The sequence below is a fragment of the Xenopus tropicalis genome, chromosome 3 (genome assembly GCF_000004195.4).
Source record: "Xenopus tropicalis strain Nigerian chromosome 3, UCB_Xtro_10.0, whole genome shotgun sequence".
Taxonomy (NCBI): Eukaryota; Metazoa; Chordata; class Amphibia; order Anura; family Pipidae; genus Xenopus; species Xenopus tropicalis.
In genome coordinates, this window is record NC_030679.2 from 74849471 (window position 1) to 74867809 (window position 18339).

Consider the following 18339-nt stretch of genomic DNA (forward strand, 5'->3'; position numbering starts at 1 on the left):
CCTAAAGAGCCAGGGCAGCACATGTAAAGGTATGGGACCCATTATCCAGAATGCTTGGGACCTGGGGTTTTCCAGATAAGGGGTCTTTCTGTAATTTGGATATCCTACCTAAAGTATGCTAAAAACATAATTTAAACAGTAATTAAACCCAATAGGATTGTTTTGTCTCCAATAAGGATTTATTAAATATTAGTTGGGATCAAGTACAAGGTACTGTTCTATTATTACAGAGAAAAAGGAAATCATTTTGAATGTGAATTATTTGATTAAAATGAAGTCTATGGCTGATGGCCTTTCCGTAATTCGGAACTTTCTGGAAATGGGTTTCCAGATAAGGGGTCCAATACCTGTATCTCAAAATGTTTTGGTGCTACACAACACAACTAGCAAGTTCTCTTTCAAGATTCATCAAAATATTCATCTGTTGCAATAACATAAGTAAAGGCTAGATTTGACAGTCTACAACATATATCAAGACACTAACAAACATTTCAGCTCACCCAGAATTTTTGGTAATCACCCTGATTTAGCCATCTCTCTGATCACCCACAGCAGCAGCCCTGTCACCCAATATTTGTACCTGAATCAATTGCTTGCCTCACCACAGAAATGCCTCACCCGGATCCCTGAACTGAGTTGGCGTGCCTAAGATTTCTTCAGAGCAGATTGCAATTGTGCTGTACGATTAGAAGATCAAAGTTTATATATATCTACATATGATCATTGTATGACCCAAAGAAAAAAGGCTTTCCCTTTTGTGTTAAATAAAATCACATCTCTGATTTCCATCTGCACATTTCCATCTGTGTTAATTATAGGTGTGGATTCATCAGCAATCTTTCTTTACAATTATTTCTTTTCACTTGAAAAATTCTTTTATCCTAGTCTACATCCAAGTTAATCTCTACATAATAAAGTCCTCAGAAGGATTTACTATAATACATATTCCTCATTATCTATTGTTTTTATGTGACTTGTTTTTTCCTGTAATTAGGATTTTATAACATTTTAGCATGTTTTGTATGTCCTGCATCAAAATGTTTACCAACATATAAAGCAAATTGAACATTTGGGGAAAGATAGTGTAACCCTTTCTTGGCACACTCACTTAATTTGGGCTGTATATAGGCTTTAGTACAGGAGATTTTGGTTCTCTTTGAATTATAAGATACTGGGAACTGGAATTTAATGGGCACAGTGCCTCCATTACTCTTGATAAAGGGAGCCCGCCTCTTGATTTTTGGCTCCAAACGTAAGCACACCTCTTCCCAGACGTGCACTGGGACATCCAGCCAATCAGGTTCCTCCACAGTCTGTAGCTAGGCGGGATGATGTCACAGACTGAGAAACAGGGGACAGAGTTCTCTGATCCCCTACAATAGCTTAAATCAGGGGTCCCTATCCTTTTTACCACGAGCCCCATTCAAATGTAAAAAGAGTTTGGGAGCAACAGAAGCATTAAAAAAGTTCCTGGGGTGCCAAATAAAGGCTGTGATTGGCTATTTGGTAGCCCCTATTTAGATATGCAGTAATTACTTAAAAAGAATGCCTTTAGACTTACTTTTAATTTATATTAACCTTTCATTGTCCTTTAAGACCGCTTTAGCAGCTTATCTGCCTGTGTATGGGGCCCTTCGACAGTTCTCCCTGACCGATATCTAGCCAAGAATTGGCCAGATGTCGATCAGACAAGCTTAATTTTTTGTCGAATCAGGGACCACATTGGCTCATGATGTGTTCCTCTCTTCAACTTTTTCTACCCCCAAGTTGGGCATATGGGGGGAAAGAATTGCTTGTTTAGCATCCTCGCCAAATGAGCAAATCTTACCGTGTAGGGCCACCTTAACTTCTGAGATGCCAATAATAAGTTGCCTTTTGCTTGCAGGGATGGGTTTTAAGAGTAAAAAAAAGAAGATGCTGAGTGGCATCAACTTCCCTTTTCACGTCCAGCACTGGGATATCATTGTCAATGGAGAATGATATTGGACATCCTACAAACTGCAAACTCAGAATAAAAAAAAGCATTATACACTTTTTATTACTTACAGTTCCAGAGTTTAAATATTTTTTCTTTTTTCCTTTCTTCTTTGGATTTATTACCTTTAAAGGAGAAGGAAAGGTAAAAACTAAGTAAGCTTTATCGAAAGGTCTATGTAAATACAACCATAAGCACTCACAGAAAAGCTGCACTAAGTCCTCTATCAAAAGAAATTGTCTTCTTTCCATATCAGGCTTCCTCTCTTAGAAAGATCCTTCATTCCTGGGGCCAGAGTCTGCGCTGCTCTCTCCTCTCTCCCTTCTCCTGCTCCCCCCTCCCATAAGAATAAGAATAAGATATCACTCCCCCTCCCATCAGAATGTGTGATCTAAGCTACCAGCAGCAAGAGCTGCAACAAAAAAGCTATGGAGACCAAGCTAAAATGGCAGCTTCTATCTTAAACAAATGGAGGGAGCTACTAGGGCTGTTTACTCAGGTATGGTAAAGCTTTCTGCAGAATAAATATAGTGTTCTGGCTTGCACTATTGTAGCAAATCTATTGGAAGTAAAATGCCAAAATGACTTTCCTTCTCCTTTAAGAAAAATGCATTAAATATCTTAGTCCACACAGAGCAACACTACAGTGATAGATGATGTGGGCTCATTTTATCAACACTGGGCAAATTTGCTCCTGGGCAGTAACCCATAGCAACCAATAAGTAATTAGCTTGTTTTAGCTATCTGCAAGTAGAACAATTAAAGTAAATTTTGATTGGTTGCTATGGGTTACTGCCCAGATGCAAATTTGCCCAGTTTTTATAAATGACCCCCAGTTATACCCAGCTCTCCCTAATCTAGGCATATGTCTGCTCTGTTTGTTGCTTAGAAATACTGTCAGTTGAACAGGTATATATACATATATCTATATTTACAAACAAGCACATGTGGGTGTATAGATATATAGCCATGTATACAGTATGTATATAAAGAAATTAGTAACTATTTTCAACTTAATGTGGTGCAGTAATTGCCTTGAGTATTGAATGCATTTACAGTATGCGTTGGTGTGCTTTATTGAAAGCATTTTAGTCCTTCTTCTAAATGTTGTGAGGGCAGTTCAGGATAGGAATTTGCATTCTAACACTTCCTACAAATCACCATTAGACACATAAAGCTAAATGCATAAACCCATTGTGTTAAAATACAGTATCAAAAGTGTCAGATGTTAATAAGATCATTCAGTAAAGAGCCTGCAATCCATATATATATATATATATATAAAGTACTGAAAAGAAACTCTACTGTAAGGAGTCAGCTACCTGAGTGCAAATAAAAGTAATATAAATAAAAAGTATTGCACTTACCAGGACTCGTGCAAAAATATAAAAAAAATATTTTATTTGAATTTCCAATGTTTCCCTTGAGAGAAGGAAATTTAAATAAAATTATTCTTGATCTTTTTGCACAAGTCCTGTTGAGTGCAATACTATATATATATATGTAGATAGATAGATAGGTAAATTAGCACATAACAGACACACTCCAGGACTTCATATTGCAATGAAAAATCAAACATTTTCACTGCAATATGAAGTCCTAAAGTGCATCTGTTATGTGCTAATTTACCAATAAAATGAACAAGGCTGCATCTGGGCATTTGCTACTTTTTCTATGAGAGCACTACAACACAGACTATTTAAATATACATATATATATATATATATATACATATATATATTTGGTTCACCATAAATAAAATAGTGCAGCTACTTTATGATTATATATATATATATATATATATATATATATATACATATAAAGAGAAAAAGATGGAGAGGCAGAGAGAGAAAGAGATTGCAAGTAGACTTATGTTATTAATTGAACATACAGGTATCAGACCCCTTATCCAGAAACCCATTATCCAGAAAGTTCTGAATTACGGAAAGGCCATCTCCCATACACTCCATTACGGTATAAGCAAATAATTCTAATTTTTCAACATGATTTCCTTTTTCTCTGTAATAATAAAACTGTACCTTGTACTTGATCCCAACTAAGATATAATTAATCTTTATTGGAGCCAAAAAAATCCTATTGGGTTTAATTGCTGTTTAAATATTTTTTTTAGTAGATTTAAGGTAGGGGATCCGAATTACGGAAGGACCCCTTATTCGGAAAACCCCAGGTCCCGAGCATCCTGGATAATGGGTCCCATACCTGTACAAGTACTGAGAGTTAGGAAAGCAGTACCTACCTCATACACATTGAATTGAGATTGTCCCCTTGACAACTCCCTGTAGCTTGTCGTGAATTCCCCAATAAAATCATGGCTAAGGAAAAATATACAAAGTTGTATAAAAATGCAACATGAACCTCTGATTAATTTAAACTGCTATTAGATTAACATTACATATCCCCCTTCATACCTCCTCTTCCTACATATATGCACAGAGAGTAATGGTCATGCCCTTGGCACTTTGTAATTGGCAGATATTAAATCAGAGACCAGAAATCTCTTACTCCTTAAAGCTCCTTAATTGCTACTTAGGTCAAACATGAGTATTATATCAGTGGTAAACACATGTGGCTATAGAAAAAAATTGTTGTACTTTTGTGACTTTAAACTTGCTTTATATCACTGGACTGGTCTGCCAGGGTTGCAAGGAAACTTCTGTTGGGCCTAAACTAATGGGCCCTTCTATAGCATAATTCTCACTAACTTTTTAAATGTTGGAAATGCCACCTGATCATATTTGCAAGTGACAGCTTTTTCTAGTTGTTATAATTCAAATATATTGCACCAAATATTATCTGGAAGGAAGCCTTCTGTTGTAGCATTGCAGATAACACAAACAGTCTGGTGTTTTCTGACATTTAAATAGAATGAGTAGGTTTTTGTGTTTGGGTTTCTTTTCTTTTTTTTCACTTTTAGAAAAGCTATGGCAACAAAACACCAAATAATTAATTTAGTATCATCGCTTTAATCTAGACAGCAATTACATTTATTGTTACTGTACCTTCCATCTCTATCCCAGTCATAGACTTCTACTTTAATTGTCCTGCCAAAACAAAATAAGGTTTATAGTATGAGCTAGATATCAGATATAAAAGACTATATTGTGTAAATACTGATAAGTGATTTTGCTTGTGATTTTTGCTGGCTATACATAAAAATATCCATTCATTTGTTGAAGTCTCCAAATGAGTGGATCGTTGCCAAATCTGGCAACCCTCAGTGTATTTAAACAAAACAAAAGTTTTCTGTACTGCCATCTTGCCTCTCTTACCTCTCTCTCTCTCTTTTAAGAATCCCTCTGTGCTTATTTCTATGCTTATTGAGATTGCTAAATGAGAGGATCTTTGCTCAATTAATCATAATTAGCATTTTTACAGGCCTATTAGGGAAGGACTGCATCAAAACCGAGATGCCATTTCTGCCAGATGGTATTTCCAGCCAGAGACCTGTTTAGCTTATTAGTTACAATTGTGTCTAAGTGCAGGTGTTGAGAATTTTGGACTTTCTGCCAAAAGCCTACTTATCTAATTAAGTTTGAGAAACTTTGTATCTTTTTGGTGTTCAGTACTGGAGATCAAAGGGACATGAGGGACTTTTCAATAAGAATAAGGGACTGTGGGCTGAGCTGTTAAAATTATGACTTTCCCACAAAAATCGGGACTATTGGGAGGTATGGCCATAGGCTTAATGCTTATTTCTCTAGTAAGAAGTCAGCTGTTTGGCTGTCAGAAAGAAAAATCAATAGGAGAAACACTTAAAGGAAGTTTTGGACAACACTTGATTTTTCTGATATTGTTTCTCAAAAAATTTGGAAATTTTCCCCTGAAAAATTCGAGTTGAAAAATAACTTCCCTAATTTGTGATTTGTTTTGTCTGATTTGTGAACTTTTTTTTGTAAAAAAAAAAAATTTGGCAGGTTTGATCTGTCGAGTACCATTGAGTCCTATAGAGGCTTAGAACAGTAGGGGAATAGTATAGTCAGTGACAGCCTGTCCTTGACACATTTTCAAAGAAAGTTATTCCCCTCATTGTTTTCTATTTCACCCAGTTTTAAGGAGAAATGAACCCCCTCCTTGGTTTCTGTTTCACCCAGTTTCAAGAGGAAGTTAATCCCCTCATTGTTTTCTGTTTCACCCAGTTTTAAGGAGAAATGAACCCCCTCCTTGGTTTCTGTTTCACCCAGTTTCAAGAGGAAGTTAATCTCCTCATTCTTTTCTATTTCATACATTTTCAAGGGAAAGTTAATCCCCCCCCATTGTTTTCTTTGTCACACATTTTCAAGTGAAACTTAAACAAATTATTGTTTTCCAAAAATGCGTGCCAATGCTCCTTAAATGGCTGCTGGAGCAATTCCTGTTTGGGAAAAATAATGAGGATTCATGGAAAATAACATCTGTTTTAATAAATTTTTTTTTTAATTTTAACAATAATTTCGGCTCAAAAAATTCTGGATTTTCAAATGTACAAACAATTAATTATTGTGGCATTTTATAAATACAACAACGATCGAGTTTAATTTGAATTTATACCATGTCAAGTTTATACGACTCTCAAGGCCAGAAAAATGAATTTTAGTAAATCAGCCCCCTAATCTCTCTATAAAGACAATTAATACAGCTATGGCACTACCATGGATCCCCATAAAAACAACATTGCCTTGTCTATTTATAATTTGCAATCACTTAACCCCACTTAAAAGAATCCTGTGCAACAAAACCTCTATCCTGTATAAAATGTTCACAATTTATTTGTGAGAAAGTCTCCACGTAAAGGACTGGCAAAACATCTGGCATTCTAACTAATAAATGTTCAACAAATCTATCCCTAGTGAAGTTAAGGTTTTGAGTAATGGTACCCTTTTCCTCTGTAAGTGAATAAAACAATTCCAACTAAATATCTGTGTTTCAGTGTGTGAAGTGGAGGGTCACACATTTTAGCTTTTATACTGTCAGTCACCCAGGTTCACCTGAGAAAGGGCCCTTAGTTATCCTTACAGAACAAATATTTGTAAATGTCCCTAATATTAATACAATCATTAATAAATTACTAACACATGTACTATAAAAATAACAAAAAGTGTGTCATATTAATATTTACAGAGGTAGACAATAAGTAAATAATTCAGATCTCAGGTAGACAATACATAAATATTATTATTGACTTTTAGTCAACGAGATCTAAATTATTTAATTATTGTCAAGTTTCAGTAATAAAAAATGAGGGTCAGCCAGATAAAGTTTTGTAACTTATGTTCTAGAATCACAACAAAAACATGCAATACTTTGACCTCAGTTACATGCTAGTAGAAGCTTTTTCACTGAATTCTTGTTCATCAGAATTTGTATTACAAATGCATTTTTGCATTACTCTTTATAAAGTTGCTTTTTCAAAAGAAGGCACTTTTTCTATTATCCACTTCCACTATAAACCTTTAACATCTGTGACTGCCAGTTAAAATGTACAAACTATGACAAACAGAAAAAGCTTTTTTTTTTTACCTGTCAAAGTCCCCATTGCACAGTGCTCTGACTGGGATCTTGAATGCCTGCCAAACAGGATTCAATGTGTTTTTAACAACTTCTGTCTTGTGGCAGATTATGAAGCTGAAAAACCGAGATATTTTTTAGGCCTTTAATAAATACTGGTGCAAATAACAAACTATTGTTATCCCAAAATATAAAAATAATGACAATAAATTATAATAACAAATATATATTTGGGTATTAGAAGGGTTTTATTTACATATCAACAATACTTTTAAACTTCCTTTTTTTGCTTAGCATGTCATTCTTAATAGCCCTCAATATTTGGATGTCATTAGTGCTTTTGTATGTACTTGATTATAGTTTCTACTAGAACTAACCTAAAAAATATATTATACAAAAACTGAGGAGATATTCAAGGTTTCCCGTACACTTTACTGTACAATACCGGACACAAAAAGGTATAATATTTTAGGGAAATTTACTTTCTGATGAGCTTTACAGCTTGCTATATTAAGTAGTTTAATAGCACTAAGGTGCCCTGCAGTGTCATCATGCCTGAGACTCATTGAATGACCATTCCATCTAATTAGTAGAATGGGCTATTTCAGTCACACTGATTACTGATTTAGGTATATAATTAAGCACTCAGCCATGTAATCTTTAGCAACAAACAATGATTACAGAATGGATCAATCTAAAAAGCTCATTGATTTAAAGTATGTCACTATCACAAAATGACACTTTTCCAACAAGTTAGTTCATTAAATGTCTTGCCTAGTATAGCTCCTTGGTTATCTGTACATAAAGTGCAAAATGGGGGCAAGAAGGGCACAAAAACAAGTTTGTAAAAATCTCAGGTTGTCAGTTGGAAAACAGCAAGTTCCAAATTATCTCTGGAACAACACCAGCACAAGACTTAAGTGTTACCATGCTTAATGCCATAATGCTGCAGACTTGTTGAGGTGGTCACTATCATTGGGCTTTGGAGCAGTGGAATGGCATTCTCTAGAATGATGAATTGTATTTCACTAGAGAGAATGTTACTCGCTTTAAATCATGCCAACTGTAATCAATGGGAAAGGGCAATAATGTCTGATGTTGTTTTTTAAGGTTTGTCTTAGGGCCCCTAATTCCAGTGAATGCAATTCCATGCTTTCTACTTAGTGGCAACATTTTGAGGGCAAAACTTTCCGATCTCAGCATGCTAATGACGCAGTACACAAAGTGAGTTCTATACAGGGCTGGTTTATTAAGATGGGAATGGAAGAATTTGACCGCCACAGAGCCCAGACCTCAACTAGAATGAGGTAGCAGACTGTGAGCCCAGCCTGGTTCCCAAAATGAGTTCCAACATCTCTAATACTAAACCCACCAACAAGGTTCTGGTAGAAAAACTTCCTAAATGAGTAAAAGATGTTATAGTAACAATGGGAGAACCAACTGCATACTAAAAGCCCAGAGTTCATAAAATGTTGAACAAACATGGTAAAAAGCATTACCTTTTTAATAACAGAGCTTTTTTGTATCTTACAGGGGGAAGATATAAAGGAGAGCGTTTTTCAAATACTTGTTACTAACTGCCTGCTGAGCAAAAGAATCTCTGAAAATAGCCTGATTGCTTTGGACTGTACCTTTTATAACAGAGCTCTTGTCTCTGCATTGATACAACTCAAAGGCACAAAAGAGATAAAAAATGCAGCATAGACTAGGCAGGTGAAGTGTGAGATTAATCTCTGTGTGACACCATGAGCAATGTCTACTCTACATTCTCTCAGGTCACAACAACTCCCTATTGAAACTGCAAACATAAAATCCTTATTGAACAAGAGGTTAAAACGTAAATGTAACCCAGGGTTATTTATGTTTAATCACTATCATGGTTACACAAATGATCAAGTAAACATGGACCTGTAATTCTTAAACAACTGAACTTAATTGCATCTCCAAATACACAGTTGATTGGCAGAAGCAAGATCAATTAGGTGTCATTCTTAATGTCCCCGGAACACCCTTTGGAGACTGGTCATATCAATGATAATTGCACTGCCTGAATGTCTATTGTGAACCTTTGCCTTGAATGTTAATAGTCTATAAAGATGCAACAGGATGCAGCTTCTATCCACATATTGACAGTTGTGGAAAATTTGCAGACAGTGTGGCTGTAAGTACAAATAGTGTAATATACCAACAGTTTCTATTAATCTGGTGTTTTTTTTTAGCCACAGTTTGGACCCACTAATAAAAAGGCATCAAAAGGCCCAAGAAAATATAAAATCTCCTATTGTTTGCATATATGTATAGCACTCTACCTGTACTGTACGCAGCAATGTACTTTACACAGGACTTAATATAGAACATTTGTAAAAAATACAGTGCACAATCCAAATTTTGACTTTTAACGAGAAGAGTGCACATGATCAGAGTCTAACAGATCTGCAATACAAAAGAAATGGCCAGAAAAAAATGGACTGGGCTTTATTCTTACCTGCCATCCTCATTGCTTCTATAAAAAACTAGAAAGGGGTCAGATTTTCCAAAAAAGTCTTTCTTATCAAGTTTGTTTGCACAAAACTGCATTAATACAGCATCCTGCAAAACAAAGAAGAAAACATTTGATATGGAAAATATATTTTATCCACTAAGCCACCCGGCTTTACACAGTGTTACACAAATACTATAAAGGTATGGGATCAGTTATTTGGAATGCTTGGGAGCTGGGGTTTTCCTCATAAAGGTTTTTTCCCAAACTTTGGATCTCTACACCATGTCTAAAAAAAACATTTAAACTTTACATAAACCCAATAGGATTGTTTTGCTAATGCAGCTTATTTACCATCAATTACATGTTACTGTTATATTATTATAGAGAAAAGGGAAATAAGTTTAAAAAAATCTAAATTATTTTTTAAAATGAAGTCTATGGGAGATGGCCTTCCAGTAATTCAGAGAATAGGTTTCCTAAAAAACCTACAAAGCGGGACTCAGTAATGTTTAGTTCCTTTACTCATACAAATTGTATTACTTGCCGACTCCAAGACTAAGAAAGTAATTTAATTAGACCTACGAGTTACACATGACAAATAGCAATAAATTATTAAATAATTTCATCAATATCAAACGTCAATTGCCAGATTTCTTTTCTGCATGCCTAAACCACAGCCTCAAAAGTTATGTCCTGTATAAAAGAAAATGAATATTGCATGATTGCTAACTGCTCAACTGCAAAGTTACGTTTTTTTGCTCCCATGTAAAGCTAATGTGCAATATGGATAATGGCAAGAGTGCATGTTGGCTGAGTGAGGATACTACAAAGCTCCTCTAATCCTGCGTGGGCTATTGCCAATAGATGAACTGATCCATTCTGTGGATGCAGGAAATGATTCTTATCATTTGGAAGGTTCTAATTCAAAGTAACAACTACCAAGTAGCTACACAACTACACAGCAGCTTCAGTGAATGAACTGATTGTTTTATATGGATGAACTATATGGGATTTATTTATAATTTATTTATAATTTAATAATTGCTATTTGATATCTGTAATTTATAAGTCTTAATGATGTTTTTCTTAACTTGCAGATAGCATTAAAATTTGTATGGATTAAAGAGCATACATTACTGAGTGCAATTTTGTAGATACAGCCCTGAACTTTTTTTCAAATGCCTTTTTACCTAACGCACCAACCTAAAATTGGTCTTGGGTAAAGTAATCACTGTCATATTGAATGGGAGCATTGGCCAATGTGTAAAAATCAAGTACACTAATGGTATTTTAACGAAAATTATTCTTTTATACACCAGCCTTTATATTTAGGCTACCCACTACTATAGAGTTACTGAAGATTGGCTTAATTTTATATATAAGCTATGACTTTAGGTACAGGAGGTATATAAAAAAAATAACGATTCACAGAACCAGAGAAGCTAGAAATTAAGCTGCAACTAGGTTTATGGCACACTTGGCTGGTCTTTGCCATGAGAACTCAATGGCAAAACAAGACTTCCAGCTACAGTAGTGATAATTGTAGAAGTAGCTTTAAACTGTTTAGTATTAATATAACTTAAAAATCAACTTTAATTATACAGGAATAATATTTAAATGATGATGATAATAACTTATTAAGGCAGAAGTTCATGTTATGTACTTTATTTTTATTTCATTTATTATGTTTTTTGCATTAATTTTGTTTTTTACATTAAGGTTTAAAGGAAGATCAGTGTCTACAGCAGTTATTTATAAACACCTGGTGTGACAATAACAGCCTAAGCTACTGGCAGTAATAGATGAGACAAACAACAAAATGTTTAGCACATGTGAAAAAAGCAACTGGCTCAGAGCACCCTATGCTTCTGGAAAACCTTTACCCAAAATCATTAACCAGTAATATAGTATCAATGTAATACAAACATTTGCATTTGGGATTACATTTAAAAATGAGGTTTGCTATTCAGTGCAAAAAAGTTTCTAGCCTATCCAATATTAAGCACAAGAATATGTTTTATTAGTAAGTTATATTCTTGTGCCAATACTATCTGGAAGTATAGACAAAATGTTATATGCCACATATATGTAAAACATTGATATTGCTTGCTCCTTGTGCTGCAGTTCCAGAAAAACACATAAATGTTAACACATAAATAATTGCTATGAACAATTTAGATTATACCAGGTTTCTTATTAGTATATTAAATTATTAGAAAATAGAACGTAAAAATGTCCTTTTTTTGCTGGCGGATACACAATCAGTGTTGACCATCTTGAACATTTATGAGAGTTATTAATTTCTACTGTATATCATAACTAGCTTTAGTAAATCTGTTAGAATGCCACACCTTACAATACATATAGTTTTGAACACATGCCACACAAGGGTAATATTAAAATATTTGGTCTGGCTGCAGAATCATTCAGATAAAAGCATGATCCTCTGAATAACTTCAAAGTAACCTCTTCTCAATATGTGAAATTTCATAGATATTCACTAAATAAATAATTCAATGTTAAAAAGTCCATGTCCATGTCACAAATAAACAGAATGACAAAATCCAGCACAGTGTACATCTGCAAAGCTGCGTATAAATAACCCAAGAGACTTTTGGGACAAACTCAATTTTGGCAATAGAAAATGATCACGTTTGATGGCCAAATAAAATTCCAGACCTTAATCCACTCTGATGAATGCAATAAAAAAACCTCTAAAGAAGAGATTACTAATCCTAAAACAACCTACATCAGTTAAAAGTAAAAATGGAATAACTGTCTTTGCTTTGCCCTTTTATACTAATATCCTACTGTTTCTACACTAGATTCCTCCTCCTCCTCCTCCATGTACTAATTTGATTTTCTATACAAAGCTTGCAAAGGAAAACCTCCTTTCTATGTTCATCTTGATTTTACAGTATATTGCAAACTGTTTCTTCCATTTATATAGTACTCTGTACACTACTTTCTAGTTATGTCTCAGTGCTCAAGTGCTTTGAATTGTTTTTCTTTTCATTTGAAACCTACACAGGAGTTAATCATATCATTAATTTTTCTGTCAGTAATCTTTTTAATAAAGGTAAGTAACATACAATCAATTATATTTTGCAGTATTCTTTATGGAATTATGCTTTCCCAGATATAGCACTTTTGAATAGACTGATAAAGTTCTGACATTTTTCACACAGTAACAAACTTGGGCATACAAAGAATATACAATCAGTGATCCACAGGTATGCTATACTGAACATTAGCTGTCACCCTAAATCTTAAATAATAAATATATTAGCAAAGCTTGTTCAATTGTATATATTAACAAAACAAAAACAGATCCAGCAATGTATTTATTATTCTTATTTTTTTGGAAATGCCACCACTCTACCCACAATATATGTGACTTACTCTGCAATTGCTCAGCTCTTCTGCTGTAACTATGATTATACCACAGTTCTTTCCTGGTATTCCCCTATAAAACAAAAAGAACATATTTTACCCTCAAATTGATACTAACATCCAGAGCAATTAAGAAGCAGTTGGCCATTTTGATCATCAAGAGGTGCTAATTTATATGTGTGATAATAACGTAGACTAGCCTGAAGTGATTTACTTGGTTATATGTTATAACTATTTTAAATAACCCAATTTATAAATGATAAAACAAAAAAGGCTTATTACAGTTACTTGTTTGTATAATGTCTTGTAATTTAAGCTATTTATGCTTTTTGGATTTATACTGTTAATGACAGAATTTACATTCTAAAGCAAAGGACACTAGAGAACTTAGGTAGAAGGTACACCTATAAGAGAATTATCAGAGAGAACCAGAAAATGAGCACCAGGTCCATGGATTTCATTGCATACAGAAGACTTGGCATAATGAGAAGCTGCCATAGACTGATTATATTTTAAGTGGTAAGCTCTACAGCTAGTGCACTGCTAGAGGCTAAGTATTAGCTACAGCATTTTAAAAAGATAAACAGCCTATTAAGATTAAGTAAGGGAAGTGCGAGATAGAGCTGAATGCTAAAATTTGTGTATGTGTAATAAATATATATATATATATATTTATGTATTTTTCAGACCGGCGCACCCTTTTAAAATAACTATATCTTTATTGTGAGCACATGGCACAAAAATCTCCTTTCTCCAAAGGTCCTAATAAGGACCAAAACGTTGGATTTTTGTGAGATGTGCTCACAATAAAGATTTTGTTATTTTAAAAGGGTGTGCCAGTCTGAAAAATACATTTTATATACAATTCATTTGACTGAGCACCCTGTTACGTGAGTTTTTTTGGCATTTGAGTGCAGACATCAGAGAGACTATATACAGGTCCTTTTCAAAAAATTAGCATATTGTGATAAAGTTCATTATTTTCTGTAATGTACTGATAAACATTAGACTTTCATATATTTTAGATTCATTACACACAACTGAAGTAGTTCAAGCCTTTTCTTGTTTTAATATTGATGATTGTGGCATACAGCTCATGAAAACCCAAAATTCCTATCTCAAAAAATTAGCATATTTCATCCGCCCAATAAAAAAAAAGTGTTTTTAATACAAAAAAAGTCAACCTTCAAATAATTATGTTCAGTTATGCACTCAATACTTGGTCGGGAATCCTTTTGCAGAAATGACTGCTTCAATGTGGCGTGGCATGGAGGCAATCAGCCTGTGGCACTGCTCAGGTGTTATGGAGGCCCAGGATGCTTCAATAGCGGCCTTAAGCTCATCCAGAGTGTTGGGTCTTGTGTCTCTCAACTTTCTCTTCACAATATCCCACAGATTCTCTATGGGGTTCAGGTCAGGAGAGTTGGCAGGCCAATTGAGCACAGTAATACCATGGTCAGTAAACCATTTACCAGTGGTTTTGGCACTGTGAGCAGGTGCCAGGTCGTGCTGAAAAATGAAATCTTCATCTCCATAAAGCTTTTCAGCAGATGGAAGCATGAAGTGCTCCAAAATCTCCTGATAGCTAGCTGCATTGACCCTGCCCTTGATAAAACACAGTGGACCAACACCAGCAGCTGACATGGCACCCCAGACCATCACTGACTGTGGGTACTTGACACTGGACTTCAGGCATTTTGGCATTTCCCTCTCCCCAGTCTTCCTCCAGACTCTGGCACCTTGATTTCCGAATGACATACTTTGGACCACTGAGCAACAGTCCAGTGCTGCTTCTCTGTAGCCCAGGTCAGGCGCTTCTGCCGCTGTTTCTGGTTCAAAAGTGGCTTGACCTGGGGAATGCAGCACCTGTAGCCCATTTCCTGCACGCGCCTGTACACGGTGGCTCTGGATGTTTCTACTCCAGACTCAGTCCACTGCTTCCGCAGGTCCCCCAAGGTCAGGAATCGGTCCTTCTCCACAATCTTCCTCAGGGCCCAGTCACCTCTTCTCGTTGTGCAGCGTTTTCTGCCACACTTTTTCCTTCCCACAGACTTCCCACTGAGGTGCCTTGATACAGCACTCTGGGAACAGCCTATTTGTTCAGAAATTTCTTTTTGTGTCTTACCCTCTTGCTTGAGGGTGTCAATGATGGCCTTCTGGACAGCAGTCAGGTCGGCAGTCTTACCCATGATTGCGGTTTTGAGTAATGAACCAGGCTGGGAGTTTTTAAAAGCCTCAGGAATCTTTTGCAGGTTTTTAGAGTTAATTTGTTGATTCAGATGATTAGGTTAATAGCTCATTTAGAGAACCTTTTCATGATATGCTAATTTTTTGAGATAGGAATTTTGGGTTTTCATGAGCTGTATGCCACAATCATCAATATTAAAACAAGAAAAGGCTTGAACTACTTCAGTTGTGTGTAATGAATCTAAAATATATGAAAGTCTAATGTTTATCAGTACATTACAGAAAATAATGAACTTTATCACAATATGCTAATTTTTTGAAAAGGACCTGTATATATACATATATCTATCTATCTATCTATCTATCTATCTATCTATCTATCTATCCAGTATGTATATAAACCCATGCAAACATAAACACAACAAAATCACAACGCAAATATATATATGCATCCATGCAAACACTAGCTCTGCTAACAAGAAACATTCAAAGCAGAAAACAAACAGCTTAAAAAGAGCTTACTGCTTTTCTCATTCTGTCAATAACCCCTTTATAGAGCAGCTAAGGTACACAGACAGATGTCTCTACAAAGCAATCAGTAAATACAAAAGCAAAAACCAAGAATGGGAGCACGTGCGTGCATTCATGGCAGCCTAATAGTACAAAAGAATATATATATATATCTGTTCAATGAGCTTTGTCTCAAACAAAAAGTATGATGAAGCTATTTCTACATTAGTTATCTTTCAGAAAACATACAGCCAGAAGCTAAAGGCACTGAAAATCAATAACTAATTTAGAAAATTGCTCTTTAACAAACTGTGTAAGAGCGTGTTTATCTGTTATGCTAAATTTTACAGGAGGGGTAGGAGGAGAGACATGATGTCCTTGCAAAATGTGTGACACGGGAGGTGTGGAATCTGGCAAAATGATGATGGAGGGAGAAATAATGTGTATGTGCGAGCAAGTGAGTTCCTGTATTCAGGGGAGTGCTTTATCAAATGGATAATGTTATGAGGGGAATTAGGTTACAGCAGTAAAACAGATTTCACATAACCCCTGCTAAACCTATTTCCTAATGCTATTACATGAATCTTTCCCTGCTGAAAAAAGGCACATAGCACTGATACAGTAAAAATCCTTTTAAGGATTGGCAACCTAAATCAAACTGCTGAGATGCCTTTGCATACTTGCTTTAATACACAGGCACCGATATGTTGGGACCTATTTACAATCTACATGTGTAAATGTACTGTAGCACAGCAGCTTAAGCAGCTTACTTACTATGTGCATATATAGAGCTGCTATTTTACTATGTATATATGTACTGTTGCAGGTAACCTTGGATTAAAACACAACTTTCTATTTAATTATAGATTTTTGGATACAGCTGACTGAAACTGACATGGGTGTTATATGCCCCCCTTAAAGGACATGTAAACCCCCACAACAAATGTAATCAGCTAATAGCCTCTTTGAAGTATTTAAATACCTGTCACGCCTGTTGTTCAAAAGTTAATAGTAAGGCTGCATCACCCCCTTAATAACTTAGCACTCCTCATCTAACTGCCTTCCTTAGCAATTTGCTTTGGTTCTTGGCTAACTAACCATGCTCTCTCATTATTATCTCAGGTTACTAAACATGTCCTCCAGTCTAGTAAACAATGAAGAGACAGCACTGCTAGTTTCCTCAGAAACTCTGGGTTAGCTGTGCACTCTATTGGAGAAACATGTTTTTTTTAGCCTCTATTAGCCTCCTGTCCTCTGCTCAACTTAAGCATTACAGGGCACAATTCAAGCAGGACTTTTTATCAAAGTAAGTTCTGCCTGTGTAAGCTTGCATTCTTCATTACAGGACACATATGCTGTTTGCAAATGTAAATGTCACTGATGATGTGTGAGATGGAAAATGGCCACTGGATGAAAGCTACCATTTGTTTTAGGAAAATGTGATGTTCTGGGGAGTGGAGGGGCTATATGCAATGTTTGGGTGGGGGAGATGTGCCCAACTTATATACATGGTAGGAAAATTAAGGGTTTACATTTCCTTTAATATGTTAAATTATATCTGAGATGCCTGAAAAGTATTGACATCTTCTATGTGATATCTGCTCCAAGTGCGTGTAAGACTGATACGTTTTCAGCATGTGACCAGTGTAGGCCTTTACTGTGAAACGCAAACATGATGACAATTAATGCGTCAAACCACAACAGACTTTATTGTAGGCTTCTTAAGTCAATTGACCAGGAACTTGCAGTTACACAAGCTAAATTTCACAGAGGATACTCTCTCGTTCCTCTCTTGTCTACCCTGAAGCCTCTAGGACCTGTCATGTATAAATGCAAAGGCAGAGTACCGTTAGCCATTAAAGGGGTGACCTCTTCTCCCAACAATCTGTCAGCATGTCTCTCTGCGGTGTCCAACATACCACAACACTCGAACTTTGCCTGAGCTCTCTTACTACAGTTCTGCTAGGCTGTTGCTACCATAACCCTACATGCTCACAATCCCTATCTGGCGCACAACTGTCCAGAGGCCCTACCCCAAACACTAACTCCTCATGGGAACTTAACCAATCCTTGCTAGCTATTCTACCTACCTCTCACTCCAAGAGCGAGCTGGTAACAATCCCCTACCCATTCCTCTAAAAGTGAGGATCGGGTACACACCTAGTGGGTCCAAAAAAGGAAGTGCTCAGCTAGTGTTCCTTAAATAGGCTCCTGAAGGGAAATCTCCCTCCAGGCCAACCTTAGTGGTTGGTGCTTCCTAGTGGCCAAACTAAATATACTCTAGATA

At 35.8% G+C, this 18339-nt stretch overlaps 1 protein-coding gene across 1 annotated transcript in view; it reads right to left on the reverse strand.

Moving 5' to 3' along the window:
* The window catches only part of cpne8 (copine VIII), a 189503-nt gene that overhangs the window by 33682 nt on the left and 137482 nt on the right, over positions 1 to 18339 (reverse strand). The window contains exons 7-12 of the mRNA XM_002932194.5: positions 13365 to 13428; positions 9966 to 10069; positions 7493 to 7597; positions 4996 to 5037; positions 4233 to 4308; positions 2047 to 2100 (exon numbers count right to left, since the gene is read on the reverse strand). Of these exons, the coding sequence (XP_002932240.2) occupies positions 2047 to 2100; positions 4233 to 4308; positions 4996 to 5037; positions 7493 to 7597; positions 9966 to 10069; positions 13365 to 13428 (445 nt within the window). The remainder of the gene's footprint in view (positions 1 to 2046; positions 2101 to 4232; positions 4309 to 4995; positions 5038 to 7492; positions 7598 to 9965; positions 10070 to 13364; positions 13429 to 18339) is intronic.